This window comes from Fukomys damarensis, unplaced genomic scaffold (genome assembly GCF_012274545.1).
Source record: "Fukomys damarensis isolate Sample0158 unplaced genomic scaffold, DMR_v1.0_HiC HiC_scaffold_20, whole genome shotgun sequence".
In the NCBI taxonomy this organism is placed as follows: Eukaryota; Metazoa; Chordata; class Mammalia; order Rodentia; family Bathyergidae; genus Fukomys; species Fukomys damarensis.
Genome location: NW_022900932.1, coordinates 17,386,121 through 17,406,990, shown reverse-complemented (window position 1 = coordinate 17,406,990; position 20,870 = coordinate 17,386,121). Strand labels below are relative to the sequence as shown.

Genomic DNA, 20,870 nt, shown 5'->3' with positions numbered 1-20,870 from the left:
CCAAATCTGGATCGCTGAGACACAGAACAGGGATTGGTGCCCTTCCTCTTGAAGCCAGGGGAAGGAAGAATGAAATCATATGTATTTAGTTCCTTCTCACACCTTCAACAGAAACTTCAGAGAATCTAGACCACAAAGGAAGTTCCTGGAATTCAAGCAACTAACCAGGGACCTCAGAGCAGTGTTTCTGCGAGGAGGTCTCCAAAGCTGGTGGCGGTATTTTTTTTTTTTTTCAGTACCGTGGACTGAACCCAGGACCTCATGCATGCTAGGCAAGCACAGTACCACTGGGCTACATCCCCAGCTCTTTTAAAATTTTGAGACAGAGTCTTGCTAAACTGCCCAGGCTGGCCTCAAACTTGTGGTCCTCCTGCCTTAGTCTCCCAAATACTTGTACAGTTGTGTACCCCTTTGCTTGGCTTTGAACAACGGACATCACCTAGCCGGACATGTTATATTGTAACTCGGCTCTTTTCTTCACATCATTCCGTCTCGTTTTGGTGACAGTGAGGGACAGAACAAGAGAACAAGGGTGAGAAGCCCTGAGGTCGAGTGCAGGCTTTGACACTCATTCACTCTAGATCTTTGCTTCACTTCATTTTCATCTGCAAAACGGGAAAAACAAATCCAGTCTGCACCATAAGGTAGTTGTAAGTTCAAAGAGAAGTAGTTGACCCCCAAATGCCTTTAAGCACAAGACTGAAATACTATACAAAAAATAGTGTAAGCTACTACTTCTTGGATTCTTTTTTTTTTTGGTACTGGGGATCAGACTTGGGTCTTTGTGCTTGCGAGCCACTGAGCTAAATCCCCAGCCTAAGCTACTACTTCTTATGAAAAAATATAGAGGGGGGCACCTTCCAGTGTGTCCTAGAACCCTCTGATCCTACTCATTCACTGATTAATTCATCATAAAACACCTACTTAATTAAGACCTGTGGCAAGTGCTGGGTGAGAGCTAAAGGTGTCGAAGGTGTGTACTTCGCCACCAAAGAATGAAAAATCTAGACTGCACCAAAAGATGACCAGAGATTTCAGGGAAGTTTGAGGATTGGCAGGGTGGAAAGGGGAGTTCTGTGAAGCGTCAGAGGCACTGGGATAATCCACCCAGGTGACGAGATGGCAAGGGGCAGCAGGGGAAAGAAGGGTGTCGTACTGCCTAACGGTCTCTGTCCAGGAGGAAATGAGGTCATCTTGCTCTCAAAGAATCAGCATGACAGCCTCTAGCCAAGTAATTCGGAGTCATGGGAGCAGCTGGGGCAGTGATGTGAATCATGACAGACTGCTGGGAATTTCCTAATGGCTAACCTAGGAGTTTCAGGATAAGTCCTCAGGCTGCAATATTTCTGTTTATGTTTTGGTCACATTTATTTACAATTAACGGTTCTCAGATCTAAACAAAACTGGCCACAGTCTTCCAGAGGAAGTAGGAAGATGGGCTCTGCCACAGTGGTTCCCTGAAAGATGGCAGGTCAGCAGGCATATCACTAACTCTGGAGGATGATGGGTCGGTGACCTGCCTCCCAAAGCTGGGTAGTTAACTTGTACTTTATCTTGGTACCTCTAGCTGGGCCACTGCGAAGGAGCCCTCCTCCTTGCCTCCTCCTGGCTTCTCTCTCCTTGCTGTCTCTCTCAAGTGGGGACCCAGGCCTAAGGTCTAGGTTTGCAAGGCAGCAAAACGCTATAGGTTTTGGAAACGCTTGGGCCTTAATGAGTTTCGAGGTTACAGACTCTTCCCACTATAAGGGAGCCATTCTGCTGGGTGCATTGAAATGACCCCAACCCTAGTGCCTGGCAGTAGGGAAAAGGGATAAAAGTGACTAAACCGCAGAGTCCTTGCTGAACTTCACCAGCTGTGCCTGGGCCATGTGTGTGTGCACACAGATGTGTACGCTTGTCCTTAGGCAGGAAGGGCAAGAGGAGTCATTTACATGTGATCTTTCTGGAGAACAATTTTATCCAATAAACAATTTTCTTTCTCTCCTTCTTTCCTTCCCTCTCTCTTCCTTCCTCCCTCCCTCCCTCCCTCTCTTCCTTCCTTCCTTCTGTACTGGGGTTTGAACCCAAGGCTGTCACACTGACCTACCTCCTCAGCCCTTTTCAACTTTTTAATTTTGAGGGACGGTCTTCTTGCTAAGTCACTAAGTTTTCCGGGGTGGGTTCAAACTTGTGATCTTCCTGCCTCAGCCCCTCAGAGTGCTGGGGTTACAGGCATGCGCCACCACAGTATGCCTAAACAATCGTTTTATCTTTTTTTTTTTTGTACCAGAGATCGAACTCAGGATCGTGTGCTTGCCAGGCAGTCGGCAGAACCACTGAGCTAAATCCCTGGCCCCTATTTTTATGTTAATATAAACAGTGCTGTGTGATGAAGTGATATACATATATATATTTAATTAATTCTTTATTTTTCCTGGGTATCAAATCCAGGGCATGGCACATGCTAGGCAAACACTCTACCACTGCTACACCTCCAGCCTGGATGCTTTTAAAAATATGCATTTATCTTTTCAGAATGGATAAAGTAGAAATATGTTCAAAAAGAAAGCAAGTTTATGTTTTTTTTGTTTTGTTTTGTTTTGGTACTGGGGATTGAACTCAGGTCTTTGTGCTTGCGAGGCAGACGACGGAACCACTGAGCTAAATCTCCGGCTAGAAAACAAGTTTAAAAGGCCATACAGTGAAAAATAAGTCTTCCTCTGATCTTGTCCTCCAGATCCCCAGCTACTCTACTCTGAGGTGAGAGCAGAACTTCCTACCCTGACAAAATTTAGAGTACATTAATAAGATTTGACAATACACTCTTTGCTAACTAACTTTATTATTTTCCAGACAAACAAATGGATTGCTCATTATAGGAACTTCCTAAAAGACCCACTGACCCTCCAGTAGGAAGCACCGATAGTTTGTGTCCCGAAGTCTGCGTCCCCACGATCTCACAATAGCATATCCAATCCTTACCAGGCTTTCCACAATCCTGTCCTTTCAAAGACGGACCCTAAACCAAAGAGTGAATTCAGAGTAAGATCTGGCCTTGCCTTTGCCCCTCGGATGACAACTATCAAATCCTCTTCCTGCGGTGAGCAATAAATCCAGCTCGTCATCCACCCACAAGCTATACGGTGATGTCTGGGGACACCAGGCGTCCCCTGTTAGCAGGTGTTTTTGTAACTGCCTCTCAGGTAGTTTGTCCCACCCGGTATTCACGTTGATACAGATACTATATGAGCTGTGGACTCTGCCCCTGTCTGCGTGGGTCTGAATCACTTCCCTAGGTTTGTGGCGGCAAAGGATGGACAGGTCGGAGAACTCATCAAGGGGCTGGAGAGGAGGCTTCAGAGCAAGGACGAAGTCTATAGCGAGCTTCTCCTTTTCGCCTCTGAGATTCCGGGGACGCTGCTCCGGGGCGGGGTCCAGGGCCAGGCTAATAGGCAGAAGGGCGAAAAACTGATCGCAAGATTGCTGGTCCGGTTCTGTGGGCATCGGTCACCCACCCGCTACACACACACACACACACACGCACACACGCTCACACGCACGCGCTCTTCGTTAAAGTGGCTGGAGCTCCCGGGGTCCAGATCCAGCACTAGGAAGGAAGGGGGGACCGCGGCGCGTCGGGGCGGGGCCGGGGCGGGGCGAGCCCTGATATAAAGCCGGGCCGCGGACTCCAGTCCAGCGCTAGACTCGAGCCCCCAGCCGGCTCCGTCCCTACCTAACCCCTGCAGAGCCCCGCGCCTGCCGGTGAGTGCGGCTCCTGCCCGCTTCCCTCCTCCCCCTCCCTGGCTGCGGGCCCGGCCAACGCTTGGCTCCTGTGTGACCCGGAAGATGCCGGGCCGGGTTGCTCGGGGAGCCCGAAGCAGCCAGAGGGAGGCGCAGTCCAGCCCGTGCCCCGCGGGGAACCTGGGCTTCTCCCGGAGCCGCAGTCACCCCCGCTGCGCCGCCCCTTCTCGCTCCTCTGCGGTTGGCCTTGACTTCTCCTTGCCTTGCAGAGCCGCGGTCCGAGCCCCAGCCCCGCCACCATGAGCAGCCTGCTGGCCTTCCTGCTCCTCTGCGCCCTGGTCGTGAGCGACTCCGAAGTGAGTGGCCTCCCTGCTTTGCCTGTCGCAGGCGGGGGCTTGCGGGACCCCGGGAACCGCCCCGGGAAGGGAGAGGAGCATGGGGGAGCTGGAGTCCTCCGGATCCCAGCAGCAGCAGAAGCAGCAGCAGCAGAAGCAGCAGCAGAAGCAGCAGCAGACTCTCTCCGGGAGTAGAACAAGGGTGGCCCCGGGGGCGTTGAGAACCAAGAGGGCTGCAAGCCGCAGGGAGACAGCTTTGGTTGGAGGGCGACGCTTGAGCCGATCCCTGTCTCCTGGCTGAAAACCTCTGGTTTTCCATTCGTTGAGTGGTTAGACATGGACGGGGCGAAGACAGAGGGAGCTGGGGGCGGGACTGAGGCCAATGAATCCTCACTGCGGGGTCCCAGCAGGGCAATCCGGTGACAGCCCCCTTCCCCATCTCTTGCAGGGCAGCCAGAAAGTTGGAGAGACAGATGCAGGTGAGTATTGCCCCTTTCGCAATAGCTGGCTGCACAGACATCTTGGAAGGCCTTAGGGGCAGCCCCTCCCTGGCCCTTCTGCAGCGCTGGCTTGCCTCCTTGCCTCCTTCCACAGCGGTGCTTACTCCACTTTTGCCCTCCCCCACCCACCCCAGAAAACTGTGGCTGTCTGAACGGAGGTCGGTGCGTGACCTACAAGTACTTCTCCAAAATGCTGCGATGCAACTGTCCGAAGAAATTCCAGGGGGAGCACTGTGAGATAGGTAAGAGGGTGCAGACTTGCGCTGGGAAGGAGCAGCACCAGAGATTTCAAGTCAGAGAGAGGTGGGTGGGATGTGAGTGAGAGCAGGCAGAAATTGTGGTGGTGTTGCACGCCTCTAATCCCAGCACTCTGGAGGCTGAGGCAGGAGAGTTGTCATGATTTGAGGCTACAGAGTGAGTGATGTCTTTACAAAAAGAAGCAGAAGAAAAAAAAGGTGGGGGTAGAAGACTTCCAGAGTCATCTGTCAGGTTGGAAACCATGTCATCTCTCTGTCCTCTGACATTCTTCACAGATGCATCCAAAACCTGCTATGAGGGGAATGGTCACTCTTACAGAGGAAAGGCCCACACTGACACCAAAGGACGGCCCTGCCTGGCCTGGAACTCTGCAACTGTCCTTCAGCAAAAGTTCCACGCCTACAGATCTGATGCTGTGGGCCTGGGCCTGGGCAAACACAATTACTGCAGGTGAGGTGGGGAGGTGAGAAACAGAGGTCCTCCCACAGCCTCTCCGAAACCTTGGCTGCCATCCACGTCAGCTCAGGGAGTGCTGGCCAGGCCTTTGCTTGAAAATCTTCCTGGAGGGGAGGATGCAGGCGAGATGTTCTGGGTCCAAATGACATTCTTGTCCTTCATGTTGCAGGAACCCAGACAACCGGAGGCGACCCTGGTGCTACGTGCAGATTGGTCTAAAGCAGTTTGTGCAAGAGTGCATGGTGCATGACTGCTCTCTTGGTGAGTGCCACTGATTGCTTATGACAGTGGGGTGGAAGGGGACACATTCCCAGTGCTGCAGTCTTCTCTCAGTGGAGACATGAGAAGGGAGGCCTGCCTGAGAAGGATAGTGTGTCTGTCTCACCACCCAAGACACCCCTCTTTTGCTCCTCTAGGAAGAAGTCCCTCTGCTCCCAAACAGGAAGAGTTCCAGTGCGGCCAGAAGGCTGTGAGGCCCCGCTTTAAGATCATAGGTGGAGAGTTCACCACCATCGAGAACCAGCCCTGGTTTGCAGCCATTTACAGGAAGAACCGGGGAGGCTCGGTCTCCTACATTTGCGGTGGCAGCCTCATCAGCCCTTGCTGGGTTGTCAGTGCCACCCACTGCTTCATGTACGTCCCCCCCTCAGTCTGTCCCTTCTCTGCGATGCTCCTGCCCTCCCCAAGCACACCCGTCTCCTTCCCTGTGGAGGACCCCACCTTGATCATCCCCTTCAGCATCTCTCCATGTAGCCCACGTCCTCTGGGCACAAGTCATGCTTTGAGGCCTCTGTGTGGGAGAAGGGAGTGGCAGGATTTTGCACAATCAGGCTGTCTGACGGGTCTCCTCTCCCATAGTGAATACCCGGAGGAGGACTACATCGTCTACCTGGGCCGGTCAAAGCTTAACTCTGAGACCCCTGGGGAAATGAAGTTTGAGGTTGAAAAGCTGATCCTGCATGAGAACTACAGCGCTGAAAGCCTGGCGCACCACAATGACATTGGTGAGCTGGGCCCATGGTGGCTGGGCTGAGAGGTCCAAGGAGAGGCCCCAGGAGAGGCTGAAGTGGTGGAGGACTTGAAGCTTCTGCCTTACTCAGCAAAGGGACTAGCAGGGATGAGCTAAGACTGAAGCATATATGAGAGATCTGATGCTGCTCTATAGAAACTTCCACTTTCCCAAACAGGTAGCTGCTTCTGAGAGGAAATAGCCCCATGGGAATATGGTTTGCGCTGAGAATGCTCCATTTGGGTATTTGGAGAGTAGAGCCTTGGGCTGGATTTCATTATTATTATTTTTTGAGACAGGGTCTTGTATTAATAGCAGAGTGGCCTTAAATTCATCGAACTCACAGCGATCCTCCGCCTGAGCCTGCCAAGTGCTGAGATCACAGGGGTGCACCACCACATCCTGTTTAGGCTCAGCTTCCTCAACAAGAAATAAACTGTGCAGCTGTATACTATATGGCAGCCCAGCTGCCTAAGTCTTTGTCAGCAGCTGGAACAAAGCCTTTGGAGCATGGGCAGGGGAGGCTTCCAGGTGACAAGTCACCTTCAGACCTCCCTGAATGACCTATGACCCTGACTGATCCAGGGATGACCCAGCCACTCCCTCAACAGTCAGGAATTGAGAGACGGTGGCTACTGGACCAGGTGTGGCCCTTCCTCTCTGACCCCTTCTCTCACCCCCAGCCTTGCTGAAGATCCGCTCCAGCAGTGGCCAGTGTGCACAGCCGTCCCGGTCCATACAGACCATCTGCCTGCCCCCCAAGAATGATGATGCCCCTTTTGGCACAAGCTGTGAGATCACAGGCTTTGGGAAAGAGAATTTTGGTAAGTGACATTCGAGGCTGACCAAGGGAGATCTGGGGGAAGACGGTGACCTGGAAATGAGTGCGGCATGATCCGCTGTGGGGACGGGGCACTATGGGGGTGGCAGATGGGCCCAGAGACGGGGAGGCGAGCACTGTCTGTGTAGGGGGTGATGTGCCTCAGAGGTAAGTTATAGAAGGTGAATGGGCACGGGTGGGCTAAAGTCTCCGGTTCAGGTGGAAAATGAATAAGGGTGGAAAAGTCCCTGGTAGCAACTTTTTTTGAGATTTCCTTTTGCTTCCCCTCCCTGGCAGAGTCCCAGTAGACAGACAAATCCTAAAGCAAACTGCACATTTCTTCCATCTAGCTGACTATCTCTACCCGGAACGCCTGAAAATGACTGCTGTGAAGTTGGTTTCCTACAAGGAGTGCCAGCAGCCCCACTACTATGGCTCTGAAGTTACCACTGACATGCTGTGTGCTGCTGACCCACAGTGGGAGACAGATTCCTGTCAGGTAAGAATCTCAAGCAACTCTCTGTCACCCACACACTTCCCTGGTGCTCCTGGGCCTGACTCTGCCAGCATTGAGGAACCTCTGTCCAGCCAAAGCTTGACGAAGCCAGGTCTCTTGGGGGCTTAAAGACACCCTTATGTGTTCCCCAAATATTTGACATGATCTTAGTCTGTGCTAGGCATTTCAGATTTGAGGGGGTGATTTATTTAGACCAGAAGAAGTGGGTGTGGTGGCTCACGCTTGTAATTCTAGCACTCAGCAGGATGAGGCAGGAGGATTGCTGGGAGCTCAAGGCCAGCTGGGGGCTACATAGTGACTTCAGGGCAGGTCTGCACTACATAGCAAAACCCTGTCTCAAAGAACAAAAATAAACAAAGAAAAGAAAAGAACCATAAGAAAAAGAGAACAGTAGACATAGTTTAGTGCTCAAGATTCAGGGTGAGTTAGAAAAGGTTAACATTCAGGCTGGGGATGTACCTCAGTAGCGCCGTGTCTACTTGGCAAGCATGAGGTCCTGAGTTCCATCCCTGGTACCAAAAAAAAAAGGTTAGTGTTAGGACAGGGCAGCGAGGGGTAGCTTTAAAAAGAAACTGAATTGATGATAGGGACAAAGTGAGAAGTGGAGGGAAGACAGGAGAATGTTTCGGTCGAAGTGGGCACCAAGTGTAGCGTATTGCAGGGTGGGGAGAAGTAAGGTCTGGCAGCACAGGTGGCATGGTGCCAGATGACAGGGCTTTGAAAGCCCAGCAGAGGAACTTACACTGGTGTGGCAGGAAAAGGAAAGTCGGAAGGCTCTGGGACAGTTCCACTCTGGGGACCTCTCCCTGCTCTAGGGCTGGTTGGAGGGGACTACCCTTCTCCCAGGGCTCATGACTTGTGTCTCTGGCTTCCCAGGGAGACTCCGGAGGGCCTCTGGTCTGCTCCACCCGAGACCCCCAGACTGGGAGCTATCACCTCACTCTGACCGGGATTGTGAGCTGGGGCCGTGGATGCGCCTTGAAGGACAAGCCAGGAGTCTACACGAGGGTCTCCAGGTTCCTGCCCTGGATCCAGTTCCACACTAGGGATGGCCTCGGCCTCTAGGACCCCTAGGGAGCCAAGGGAGGAAAGAAACAGCTTTCCATCTGTTCCCATGCTGACCTCCATTTCCATAGGCGGGTGGTCTCCATCCGCTGAAGGAAAAGACTGGAGAGATGGGCTCTGCAGAGGTGGCTTGGCTTGTGCTGCCCACCTGGGTGACGACGACAGTTTCCCTCAGACACAAGCTGGGTGCTGGCCACCCAGATGCCCCTGGCCAGACCGAAGAGGTGGTCCTGACTCAGTGCCACTTTGACCAGCTACTGACTTTTTTTGGACTAAATCCTGCAGTGGTGCCTCTGTGCATGGTGGGAGGTGAACTAGCACCCTGTAGAGGTCACCCTGGAGGCCGAGGATGGGAAATGAGTCACTTCCCAACTAGGGAGTGTGACAGCAGAGTCTCTGGAGGAGTTCGGCCAAAGGGGAAACAGCGATTTGGGGAACAGAGCTGCTAATGGGCTGAGGGAAGAGCTCTGGTATCCCAAGAACAGATCCAGAAGTCTGTGTGTACAGTGGAGACTTGTGGCCCAGCCGCCAGGGCAGGCGTCAGAACTGCTATGTCCTCGGGGCTGACTGTAGGTCTGGATGTTTCCCTGCACTGCGGTTTGTGATGCCACCCAGAGCAGTCTGCCTGGAGAGCTTGCGAGTCAACGGGGCCCTTTGGGTCCCTCACATGATAGGCCTGTGAATGTATCAGTCTGGCATAGCTGGTGACCAGTGCTAGCATCTGTTGTTTCACTTTCACACAGATGCCTCCTTCTGGGCCAGTTATTATACCTTCTGACCTCCCCGCCTAGTTATCCAATCCTCACTGGATGAGGTGAGGGCCACTCCTGTATACTGAATATTTAATAATTATATTCTGTGATTTTTATTTATATCTATTTTTATAATTCTGAATAAAGGTGATCAATAAAATATGATTTTTTTCTGAAGGTTTTGGTCTCTCCCTGGTGTTTGTAGGGAAAGGAGGGGGGAGCATAAAAAGAAGCAAATGAGCCAGGTGTGTGGTGCACACTTGTGATTCCAGCACTCAGGAGGCTGAGGCAGGAGGATCGCTGTGAGTACAAAGCCAGCCTGAAATACATAGCAAGACCCTGTCTCAAGAAATGAAGAAAGAGAGAGAAAGAAAGGAAGGAAGGTAGAAGCAAATGATGAAACTGACATGCAGTTTCTTGTAGAGTTTTGGGCTGACAATCCTTGGGCTGACCTCAACCAAAAAGAGCACTTGCATGAGTATTGCTGATGCAAAGCACCAGTGTGAACCCAGGGAATAGAAAACATTTCCCTTCCTTTGCAGGTGGGGCTGTGTTGAGTTTTCTCATTGTGCTAGTGCAGCATCCCTGAGTTTAATGTGGCTTTGGAAGGTGAAACTAGGAGAGTTGTAGGCCAGTGCTCCCATAAGCACATAAAGGGGCTCTGAGCCAGGGCCCCAGAGCTTGGTAAGTGGTGTGCAAGGAGTTTCAGCTCTCAATTTTTCCTCAGCCTGATGCCTCTGTGTAGTACACATCTATACAACTGCACACAGGGGTCCTCTTTAGGATCAACTGTACCAAACTCTGTACCCAACAATCCTGGGCTGACCTCAACCAAGAAGAACACTTGCATAAATGAAAAGTGCTGATCCCAAACCCTAGTCTGAGTCTGTGGCATTCAGGGAACAGAAAACAACTTCCCACTATCTGTATGTGGGGCTGGCACTGAGTTTTCTCGTGTTAATGTACCATTCATTGCTATCCCTAAGATCAGGGGACTCAGGATGCTGGCTGACATCCTAATGGGGTTGCCTAGACATTTGGGGTGCCAGATTGCTGGAATTTCCCAGTCGTTTTAATGGGTTTTGGCAGCACTTCTTAGCCGAGTCACCTGAGAATCTTTTTAAAATATACACAAACCTCGGCCCCACCTTTCAATATTGTGAGTCAGGTCAGGGCTGATGCCAGGGCTCGTGATGTTGGGAAAGCTCCCTAGGTGTTTCTGATATTCACCACTGACTGGGAACCTTTGGGGACAAATTGCTTGGAACAGATGAAGGTTCTGGGAAACTCAAAACATGGCCAGCGTGAGTTCTCAGCATAAATAGTTAGCTTTCTATGTGGGGTTTTGTAGGTACAACATCTGGGTATTCTGAGGCTCTCTGGAAATGAAGAACTGAGAATATTGAATTTTCTTCTCTTTTTCGTTTTTTGGTGTTTGGAGACTGCATCTGGCTGCATAGCTCAGGCTGGCCTGTAACTCATAACCCTCCTGCCTCAGCCTCCAAGCGCTGGGATTATAGGCATGTGCCACCAGGCCTGGTGAGTACTGTGCCTTTGATCCCCACAATGTCATTTTAAGGTGTGCTGAAGCAGCCAGAGCATGGGGGCCTAAGGAGTCCTAAGTCATTTAGCACCAACCTAGCATCTGACCAAACAACATCTGCTACAAAACTGAGTCAATTTGCATAGAAGTGAACAGGAACCCCTCCTCTCTCCCATCTCAGGATTGCATTGTCTGGTGAGAAACAGAAACTGTAAGAAAGAAAACTGCATGATTTGAAGCTCTGGGGCCCAGCCCAGGCTGAGTTGCTGCCCAGCTTCTTCATTTTCCCCTCAGGGGCCAAGAAAGATCCTGTTCAGACTTGAACAGCTCCAGCATCAGGGCTCCCAGACACTACAAGCAGGAAGTCTGCGCCCCACTGCCAGGTTGAGCAATGAGGCTGTTTACTAGCCAGCTGTTGTCTTTCCCTGAACCTAAGAATCCTTTCAACTTCCCAAACCTCACTTGGCTTTGTAAATCGGGCTGTCCTATATAGCCTTGCCTGGCCTCCACTTGTGGCAATCCTCCTGCCTCAGCCTCCTGATTGCTGGGATTATAGGCAAATGTCACCACTTTATGGTAGAGAAAATGAAAGCACAGAGGAATTGTGGGGCCCAGATGAGGCAATGCAGCTGCAAGTGATAAGAGCCAGGGTTCAAACTCAGGCATGGGCTCAAGCGCTCCCCCAACGGTGTGACAGGTCAGCCCGTCCAGTGGGGTATGGAGAGCAGCCTTCCTTTCAGGCTGTTGAGCTTCCGGGCACAGTGGGTGGGAATTTCAACCCTCTCCTGGATAGTAACTCTTTCCTCCTAAAAGATGCCTGGGTCATAGGAGGAGATCACACATGAGTACCAGTTTCAAAGTACAACTTCACCTTCCTAAGTGCTCCTCAGCCTCTGCAGCTGAAATTTGACTTCATTGAAGTGGTTTTTGTTTTCACCAGCAATCAGTCTGCCCTTCTGAAATATCTCGTGGCCCCACTCAATTATCAGGACTTCACTGGATTTCTACTCATGCAGTGCCTTTCCCAAGCCTGCTCCCCGTAAGAGTCACACCCCAGCACATCCCTCCAGCTCGTTCCCGTGGAGGATGCCTTTCTCCCACAGGGCACCTGAGCTGCCTTTTGAGCCAGACAATGGAGTTGCAGAGGTGCTTTTTCAAATAACAGTTTTACTGATATATGTTTTACCCACTTAAAATATGCAACCCAGCCAGGCACGGTGGCACATACCTGTGGTACCAGTTCTTTGGGATGCTGAGGTAGGGAGAATCAGTTTGAGCCCAGCACGGGACACTTTGCATCTTAGCAAGACTCTGCCTCAAAATAAAAATAAAAATAAAATAATAAAATTTAAAAGAGCCAGGAGTTGGGCATGGTGGTATACACCCAGCACTCAGGAGGCTGAGGCAGGGGGGCTGCTGGGAGTTTGAGATCAGCTTGAACTACATAGTAAAACCCCGTCTCGAAATAAAAAATATTTTTTAAAAGGGTCAAGTATGTAGCCCAGTGTGAAGGCCCTCATTCAGGTTCAATTTCCAGTACCTCGAATGAATAAATACAGTCCATAACTTGATGATGTTCAGTATATTCAGAGAGTTGGGTAACGTTACAATCAATTTTAGAATTGTTTTCTTTTGCAGTGCTCCCCAGCAAGACCCTGAACAAGGGTCTTCTGAATGACGGGTAAGTGCTCTGTGACTGAGCCACATCCCCAGCCCCAATTTTAGGACATTTTCCTCCCCTTACCAATTAACCCTGACCTCATGAGTGATTGATCAGTCCCTGATCTGCTTCCTGTCTTTACAGGTTTGCCCATTCTGGATGTTTCCTGTAAATGGAATTATGCAACATGTAGGCTCCTGTGACTGCCTCTTTCACTTAGCATCATGTTTTTAACTTTGATCCATGTGGCAGCACATTGTAGCACTGAGCTTTAAATAACAACTGGAGACAAGGATGGTCTAGGTCCCCTTCTAACCTTGCAGTCAAGTTGAGTCATTCAACAACCTTTTCTTTTCTTTTTATGTTTTTTCTTTCTTTCTTTTCGTTTCTTTTTCTTTTTTGTTTTGAGACAGGATCTCATTATGTAGTTCAGGCTGGCCTTAAACTCAAGGTGCTCTTTCTGCCTCAGCCTCCTGAGTGCTGGGATTACAGGTGTGTGCCACCACACCTGCCTTAGAGGCAGTGCTATTTTATTGGGGCCTTTAAAGACGTACAGTACAAAGCAAAGAGGAGAAAGGAACTCTAGGCACTGGGAAGACTGCAGAGGATAAAAAGACAAGGTGTTCTCAAGAAATGATGAATACACAGTAACAGTAGAGAAGGTCTAAGAGGAAACTGCAGGCAGGAAGTAGTGGCGGAACTCGGCTGGTGAAGGGCTTTGGGCAGGGCTGGTGCTGAGCAGCGGGTACCACTTCTCAATCGCAAAAAGCACAGAAGCATTTGCCGTCCAGCCCCTCTGTGCTTCTTCAGAGCCCAGCAACCACCGGGTTCAGGCGCAGCACAGCTGAGAGCCCCCCTCCCGTAGATGCCTATCAAAGGGCTGGCGCCCAGAAGTCCTGCTAGTTAAATATTTTGAATATCACCGCTTGCCTTCAGGCACAGTTTTTCAGAATCTAGAAAATTAATTAAGGTCCAGGAGCCATAAGAAGTGTTTTTTTTTTCCTTAACTAAAAATTTCCACCCCACTCTAAAAATAGCTATAAAAGTAAAATTATCTCACAGAATTCACAGCCATTGTTCATGTGTCTGGATTTTTGGGTTTCCTTTGCAATCTCAACCTCTTCTTAGCCTTAAGTACTGGCTCCCTGTATCCTGATAGTAAACCTTTTCTTCTTCCCACCCTGTATGAATAACCAGGTTTAAATTCCTACCAACAGATGACTCCAAAGGCTTATCTCCGGCCACACCCCACCTCTAACTACAGTCTCTTGTTTGCTGTGCCTGGTTGGCATCCCATTTGGCTGTCACGCGCAGGGCACCTCGAAGTTAACCTGCCTCAGGCTGGCCTGGTTCTCACAGCCCAACCCAGACTTCACCTACCATTCTCCTTGGGAGACAGCACCACATTCACTTAGTTATGAAAGCCAGAAACCTAGCAAATATATATAACTTTAGCATACAAGAGAATCACCTGGGGAGCTCTGAATGCAGACGCCAGGACTCTAGACTGAGAATCTGATTCAATACATCTGACGTGCCCTTCTAACAAGCTCTGCAGAAGTTCAGGCCACATGACATTTAGAACACTGAGTGACATTTCCTTAATTGATGAGATCAATTCCTCAGATCAGTGATTCTAATCTTTGATTAATATGAGAATTACCTAGGGATCTTACTAAAAATAGACTTGCCCAGGCGCCAGCCCCATTTTGTTTCATCAGGCTGTGCATAACAAGCCCCCTGGGTGGTTGGCTGACCTCCCACAGTCTCAGAATCAATGCCTAGAACTGTGGTTCTAAACTTTACATTGCCACACAGTCCCAGGGCTGGGAAAAATGACATACAGCTTGCAGGACTCTGCCTCTAAAGTTTCTGATTTAGGTACGGTGCATGACAATTTGCATAGTCAACAAATGCCATGTATTGTGGAAGTTGTTGCTTTGGGGATAATTTGAAAAACAGCTTTAGATAGATGTTCTAAGCAGAGTGTTTATTCTACTTTAAGTCTCCATTCCATCATTTCTCGTCATTCTCTCAGCCACGAGAGAGTTCACTGGAAGAGGGAGGGCTGAGGGAAGTAAGTACTTAAGGAAATCTTGACTTGAGGAGGAACGGGTGGCTTTGAGAAAAGATCTTCCTGTAAGCTCACTACTGGGCCTCTCAGCATGATTCTAATAGCTCTCCAAGGCCAGGGGTGTGGCCAGATTTCAATAGGAAATAAAGTGATCTGATCAATAGCTGTAAACTCCGCATATACGTCCAGCCCCAGTAGGACTCAAGAGCCCACTGATGGTGAACATATAGCACACATGCTGCAGTGGGCTGTTTCTTATCATTGAAAGCTCTACAAGGCTTGTCATCACTGGCATAGAGCTTCCCAAGCAGAATCTCAGCCTGTATTGTGACCACTGAGCAGGCATGATAAGGAGTAAGAAAAAAAAAAAAAAAAAAAAAAAAAAAAAAAAAAAAAAAAAAAAAAAAAAAAAAAAAAAAAAAAAAAAAAAAAAAAAAAGAGGTTGAGGTTGACCCTGGTCTTCAAAACAGTTAAGGGAAATGTCAAGGTAGAGCGTCTGAGTCCCATCTTTCCAGCTTGTAAATGCTTTGGAAAGAGAGAGAGTGCTCAAGTGAGGACAGGAGAGCCAGGTGAGAGAAGGAAGTCATTTCCTTTCCTTTATATGAGGAGGAAGTTAGAACTGAAAAGTGGGGTGCAAGGATTGAAGCTGGAAACTCACTAGCCAGAGTCCTCACAAATTGCCCCATTGGTACATCCTGCACACTAGACTTGGTTATCTGCTAAGTGCACATAATCTGCCAAAACACTGGAAGTCATATTTCAGTTTTAGGAAGTTGAAAGGCCAAGGGCAAGATCCAGTCTCTGCTGATCTCCCTATATGTACCATGGACCCATCAACTAGTTCACCCACAGGACATCACAGGACAGGAGGTTTTAGAGAAGTTCCTGGATTTAGATCCACGGTCACGGGGCTGAAAGACCTGGGGTACTTGAGGAACAAGCATTAGCCCACACCCTCTTGGATGTGATCACTGCTTGGTGGTGATGGGGCTGGAGAAGTAAGTTCTCCAATTAGGTAGGCAGTCAGGGAGGTCACTAACAGGACTAGCTATCCTGAGGGATGGAAATGACCCCCAAAATTCCACCAGTGGTAACTCTAGTTTGGGAACTTAGTAGATATGGCTTTAGGGAAATCACTCACTCATAAGGTAGAGCTTTCTCATCTGTTCAATTGCAGTTACCTTATCTGTCTGAAGGCAGAACATTAAACCAAATGATACCGCCTCCCTCCCTCAGCCAGGCATTGAGACTGCTCTATCTCCACCAAACCGCCCATGTCTACATGTTCTCCTCATAGTGCTCAGCTATACCTCTAGCTCTCACACACTTTTCAGCTCCCACATGGCTAACTGAAATAGTTTCCAAACTGGTTTTACCAGCTTAGTTTCATGTAGGTTCAAATTTTTTTGTTTGTTTTGCTGGTCCTGGGGCTTGAACCTTCGAAGGGCCTTGTGCATTCTAGGCAAGTGCTCTACCACTGAGCTACAACCTTGGTACTTTTTTTTTTTTTTTACTGGAGATCGAACTTGGGTCCTTGCACTTGCAAGGCAGGCAGTGGCACCACTGAGCTAGATCCCCAGCCTTCAACCTTGGTTCTTTTTAAATTTTTACTTTGAGGGGCCGGGGAATTAGCTCAGAGTTTCTACCACCTGCCTCACAAGCACAAGTTTGATCTGAGTTTGATCCCTGGTACCCCACTCAATTTTTTTTTTTTTTTTTTTTTACTTTGAGAGAGGATCTCACTAAGTTGCGCAAGCTAACCTTGAACCGTCAACCTCAGGTTCCCAAGTAGCTAGGATTACAAACTACCATGCCAAGCTCCGATAATTTGGTTTTTCTTTGACCACTCTTTCACGCTGCTGCCACACTACTCCAAACTCTCTACGGACTTCCCGTCACAATCCAGCCCACAGTCCTTCAAATGGCAGGCAGGGTCCTCTAGACACTTAGGTTCCGTTCCTCCAGCCACGTCACTTCTCCAGTGCTGGCCCCTCTCCAGCAACTACCTGTTGTTTCTTGTGCGCCCCATGCACCCCATGTTCTCTTCACTTCTGCTCATGCTGTTCCCTCTGCTCGGTGTCATTTCACCCTTCTGCATTTGCCCCTCAGTCTCTCCTCCTACACCTTGCTCTCTTAGCCCTCCATGCCCATGTCACATATCTTCCACATGCTCATGTTCTCACTGTGCTCTCTTCCGTTCCTTGTCTTCCTTTGACCCTTAGCTTTTTGAGACTTGCGCTTAGGGCTTGTATTTCTTTTCTTTTCTTTTTGGTGTTTTGAGACAGGTTCTCACTGTGTAGTTGAGACTGATCTGGAACTCACTATGTAGCCCAGGCTGGTCTCCAACTCACAGTGATCCTCCTGCCTCAGCCTCCTGAGTGCTGGGATTACAGGCGTGTGCCACCACACCCAGCAAATTTTTTTTGTTTTTATTTTTGTGGTACCAGGGATCAAACTCCAGACCTTGCGCTTGCAAAGCAGGTGGCAAAACCACTGAGCTAAATCCCTGGCCCTGTATTTCTAGACCCAGTACACAGCTATGGCCAATTCTAACTAAGGGTTTGTTAAATGAATGAGCAAAGGCTGAAATCACTGAGTTAGTGAATCTCTTCAGCCCTCTTCCAGACCCCAAGCTGCACCAACTTGGGCTGAGCACTCTTCTTTTAAGAGTTGCTCTTTTCTTTTCCTTTCCTTTCCCCTTTTCTTTCTTTCATTCTTTTTTAATGCAATCTCTTTGGGCTAGTGGTATTAAGATCAGTTAGTTACTTTAAACTTCCACCAGGTGATCAAGCAGAACCAAGGGCACCAAAAAAAAAAAAAAAAAAAAAGAAAGAAAAGAAACCCAAAGGAAAGCAGGTCTAAAAGTAGGAGCAAGGGAATACCAGAAAGACGTGTGACCAACATACCCTTTGAAATGCAAATAACGCTGTCTCATACACACATATTTACAAAGAACTTTCACATACTTCTTCTATGATGCCTCCATCCTCAAAGGTAGGTTGGATGAGTGTTATTTATTATTAACTATGTTGTACATATAAGGACTGGAGGGATGTGTAATACCATGGGAAAAGTTGATGATAAAAACCGAGATACAAATGTTTGTTTAGCACGTGAACATAGGCATGTGAAAAAGAAGATGGTACACTTGGGAGGCTGAGTCAGGAGAGGATCACCTCGAGTTTTAGGGCTACACAGTGAGTTCAAGGCCAGCCTGAACTACATAGCGAGATCCTGTCACCAAAAAAATAAAAAGATTTGAGAAAATACATTTGAAAGCATTCATTCAACAAGTATTTGTTAAAGGTCTACTGTATTTCAGAGATCATGCCAAGGGCTAAAGAAGCAATGATGATCAAATCCACATGGTCCTCAACCTTATGATAGGATACAGTTGTGTGTATGGGGAACATTAATAAAATAATGATGCCACAAGATAAAACTGCAACAGTGATAAGTGCATCAGACAGGTGACGACAAAGACTGCAGACACAATAGGATCCTCTGTAGACACAGGCAGCCAGGGAAAGGTGTGCTGCAGAAATAATCTTGAAACATGAGGAAGAAACTCACCATTCCAAGAATCAAGAAGGAAGGAAGCCCCAGGAAGGGGAGCAGCACACGAAAGGGCTCTATTCCGGGAGAGACATGGGTAAGGAGAGAATGGCTGCATAGGGCAAGGCTGGGGGAGTTCAAGGCCGGTGGACTTGAGGTAGGAAATGGCCCGTTTTAGGCTTGCAGGCCCCTGTTTGAGCAGTTGGAGTTGCGAAATGTGTTTGCATTTTCCAAAGTGCTGCAGCACATTGAAGCATTGCCGCTGAGCTTTAAATACAAACTCTTGGGACAAGGATGGTCTAGGACCCCTTCTAACCTTGCAGTCATGTTGATAGGTACTGCAGGTGATCAGAGTGGACTGGACTTTTGACTTATGAACTCAAGAGCTGGTTGTAACTCAAGTTAGTTGTAAGTTAATGTAGCTGACATCTGGATGTTTACCTGGGCACACACTATAGATAGCAAGAGGGCCAGGTGTGGTGTTGTACATCTGCAATCCCAGCACTGAGGAGGCTGAGGCAGGAGGATTGCTGTGAGTTCAAGGCCAGCCTGGGATACACAGTGAGTTTGTGGCCAGCCTGAACTACATAGTGAGACTCTGTCTCAAAAGAAAACAAAATACAGCTAACAAAAGGTAGATGAATCTTCCATTAACCTAACTAATCCAATCGCTTCTCGGCCTTTTGGCTAAGATCAAGTGTAGTATCTAACTAATCCAAGTGGTTCATACGTCAGGCTGGTCATAACTTGAGAGTCATATATATATATAATATCAAAATAGAAGATAGATAAAGAAGTAGGGAAATCTTTTTCAAATGGATGGAGAACAAGAGATGGAATGGGTGCAGAAGAAGAGGGAAAAGGAATAGAAAAAATGTTGAAAATAGAGCTTTTGCAAATGAAAAGGGGACTGACAGTTGGAAGAAGGAGGGAGGGTGGGGAAGGGATAAAAAACAATAACAAAAGAACAGGAAAAAGAATTAAGATGTATTATGTGCATATACCAATTCCCCATGATAATTATAATCATTATGTACCACAAACATATTATAATTAGAAAATGAACTACCTGGGGAGCTTTAAAAAACTGATAGCCTTCTGGGCATGGTGATACACACCTATAATCTCAGCACTCACTAAGGAGGCTGAGGCAGGAAGATGGCCTAGGTTTTGAGGCCAGCCTAGAAAATATAGCGAGACCCTGTCTCAAAAAACCAAACCAACCAACCAAACAAACAAAACACAGATAACCTGAGGCCACCTCTGCCTTAACTGGGTCTGAGCTGGGCTTTAATATTTTTTAAGTCTACCATTACCCAGTGATTTTAATGTTAGAGTTTAATGTTTAGAGTTAAAATCTACCAGGCTAACAGTAGATGCAGATCTGGGAAGGGTTAGGAAAGAGCAGGAAGTATACCAAGGAAACAACTGGTCTCAGCCTGTGGGAGGTGAAACTTAGGGGTTTTCACATTGGAAACCCAGGGACATGGAAAGAAAGGTGAAAGGAGCCTCAGGTGGGAGAGTGAACAGGTTGTCTGGGACATTGCAGAGCTTGGATTAGGAAGAAGTTAGTGTATTAATTTCCTATCACTGCTGTAACAAATTACCATAAACTCAATGGCTGGAAATAACATAAATTTCATACTTTATGATTCCCAAGGTCAGAAATCCAAAATGGGATGGCAGTACAGGGCTCCTTTTGAAGCCTCTAAGGAAGCACCCATTTCCTTGCCTTTTATGAGGCACTCCTAGGGGCTGCCTGGATTCCTCGGCTCATGGCCCAGTGCAACTCTGACCTTGACCTCAGTGGCCACAACTTCTCTCACTCTGGCCCACCTGCTCCTCTCTTAGCGATGGCCTCTTGTACAGTGCGATCACACTGGCTCTGCCCAGGGAGCGGAAGATCACCTGCCTATCCCAGTGTGCTGATCACAGCTGCAAACTCACCTTTGCCACGTGAGTGGACAGACGCAGAGATTCCGGGGACGAGAATGTGGGTGTCGTAGAGATGGCCTAGCGCAGTCTGTCCTCTGGCCTTCCAAGAGTAACACTTATCTCGTGTGCAAAATATGCTAATCTCATCTCAACGTCCCCCCAAAGCACAACTACAGCATCAGCACAAAGTAAAAAAAAAAAAAATCTCATTAATTTAAATCTCATCAGCTCAAAGATCCAAAATCTTATCATCTAAATCATCTACCTAAGGAATAGTGAGGTGCCAGGTATAATCTACCCTAAGGTACAATTTCTTTCCATTTGTGAGCCCATGAAATTCAAGAAACAATTTATCTGCTGCCGAGGATAGAAACAGGGTAATGGTAATAGACATTCCTATTCACAATGGACAAAGTGGAAAGAAAATAATTTTTCAAATCCACCAACATCTACGGCCGTACTATCCTGAACACATTTTGACTCATCTAAAAAACCCATATGAAAAAACTCTTCTAGGCTTCAAGGGTTTTTACAAAATTTGTTTGTTTGAGACAGGGTATATGTAATCCAGGGTGGCCTCAAACACGAGCCTCATGCCTCAGCCTCGCAAGTGTTAGAACTACAGGTGTGCACTACCATACCCGGCCTCATTTTTTTTTTTTTTTTTTTTT

The 20,870-nt window shown here is 48.3% G+C and overlaps 1 protein-coding gene and 1 pseudogene across 1 annotated transcript; both read left to right on the top strand.

Moving 5' to 3' along the window:
* The first annotated feature begins 3,667 nt into the window (after window positions 1–3,667).
* Window positions 3,668–9,576, top strand: Plau (plasminogen activator, urokinase). The gene is made up of 11 exons (XM_010607208.3): window positions 3,668–3,741; window positions 3,990–4,076; window positions 4,504–4,534; window positions 4,690–4,797; window positions 5,089–5,263; window positions 5,439–5,530; window positions 5,686–5,902; window positions 6,128–6,273; window positions 6,962–7,102; window positions 7,449–7,597; window positions 8,492–9,576. The coding sequence occupies exons 2-11, from the start codon at window positions 4,020–4,022 to the stop codon at window positions 8,678–8,680; spliced, it is 1,305 nt and encodes a 434-aa protein (XP_010605510.1). The 5' UTR covers window positions 3,668–3,741; window positions 3,990–4,019; the 3' UTR covers window positions 8,681–9,576.
* A 9,355-nt stretch (window positions 9,577–18,931) lies between these two features.
* On the top strand, window positions 18,932–19,074 carry LOC117287085 (annotated as a pseudogene).
* Window positions 19,075–20,870: the final 1,796 nt, after the last annotated feature.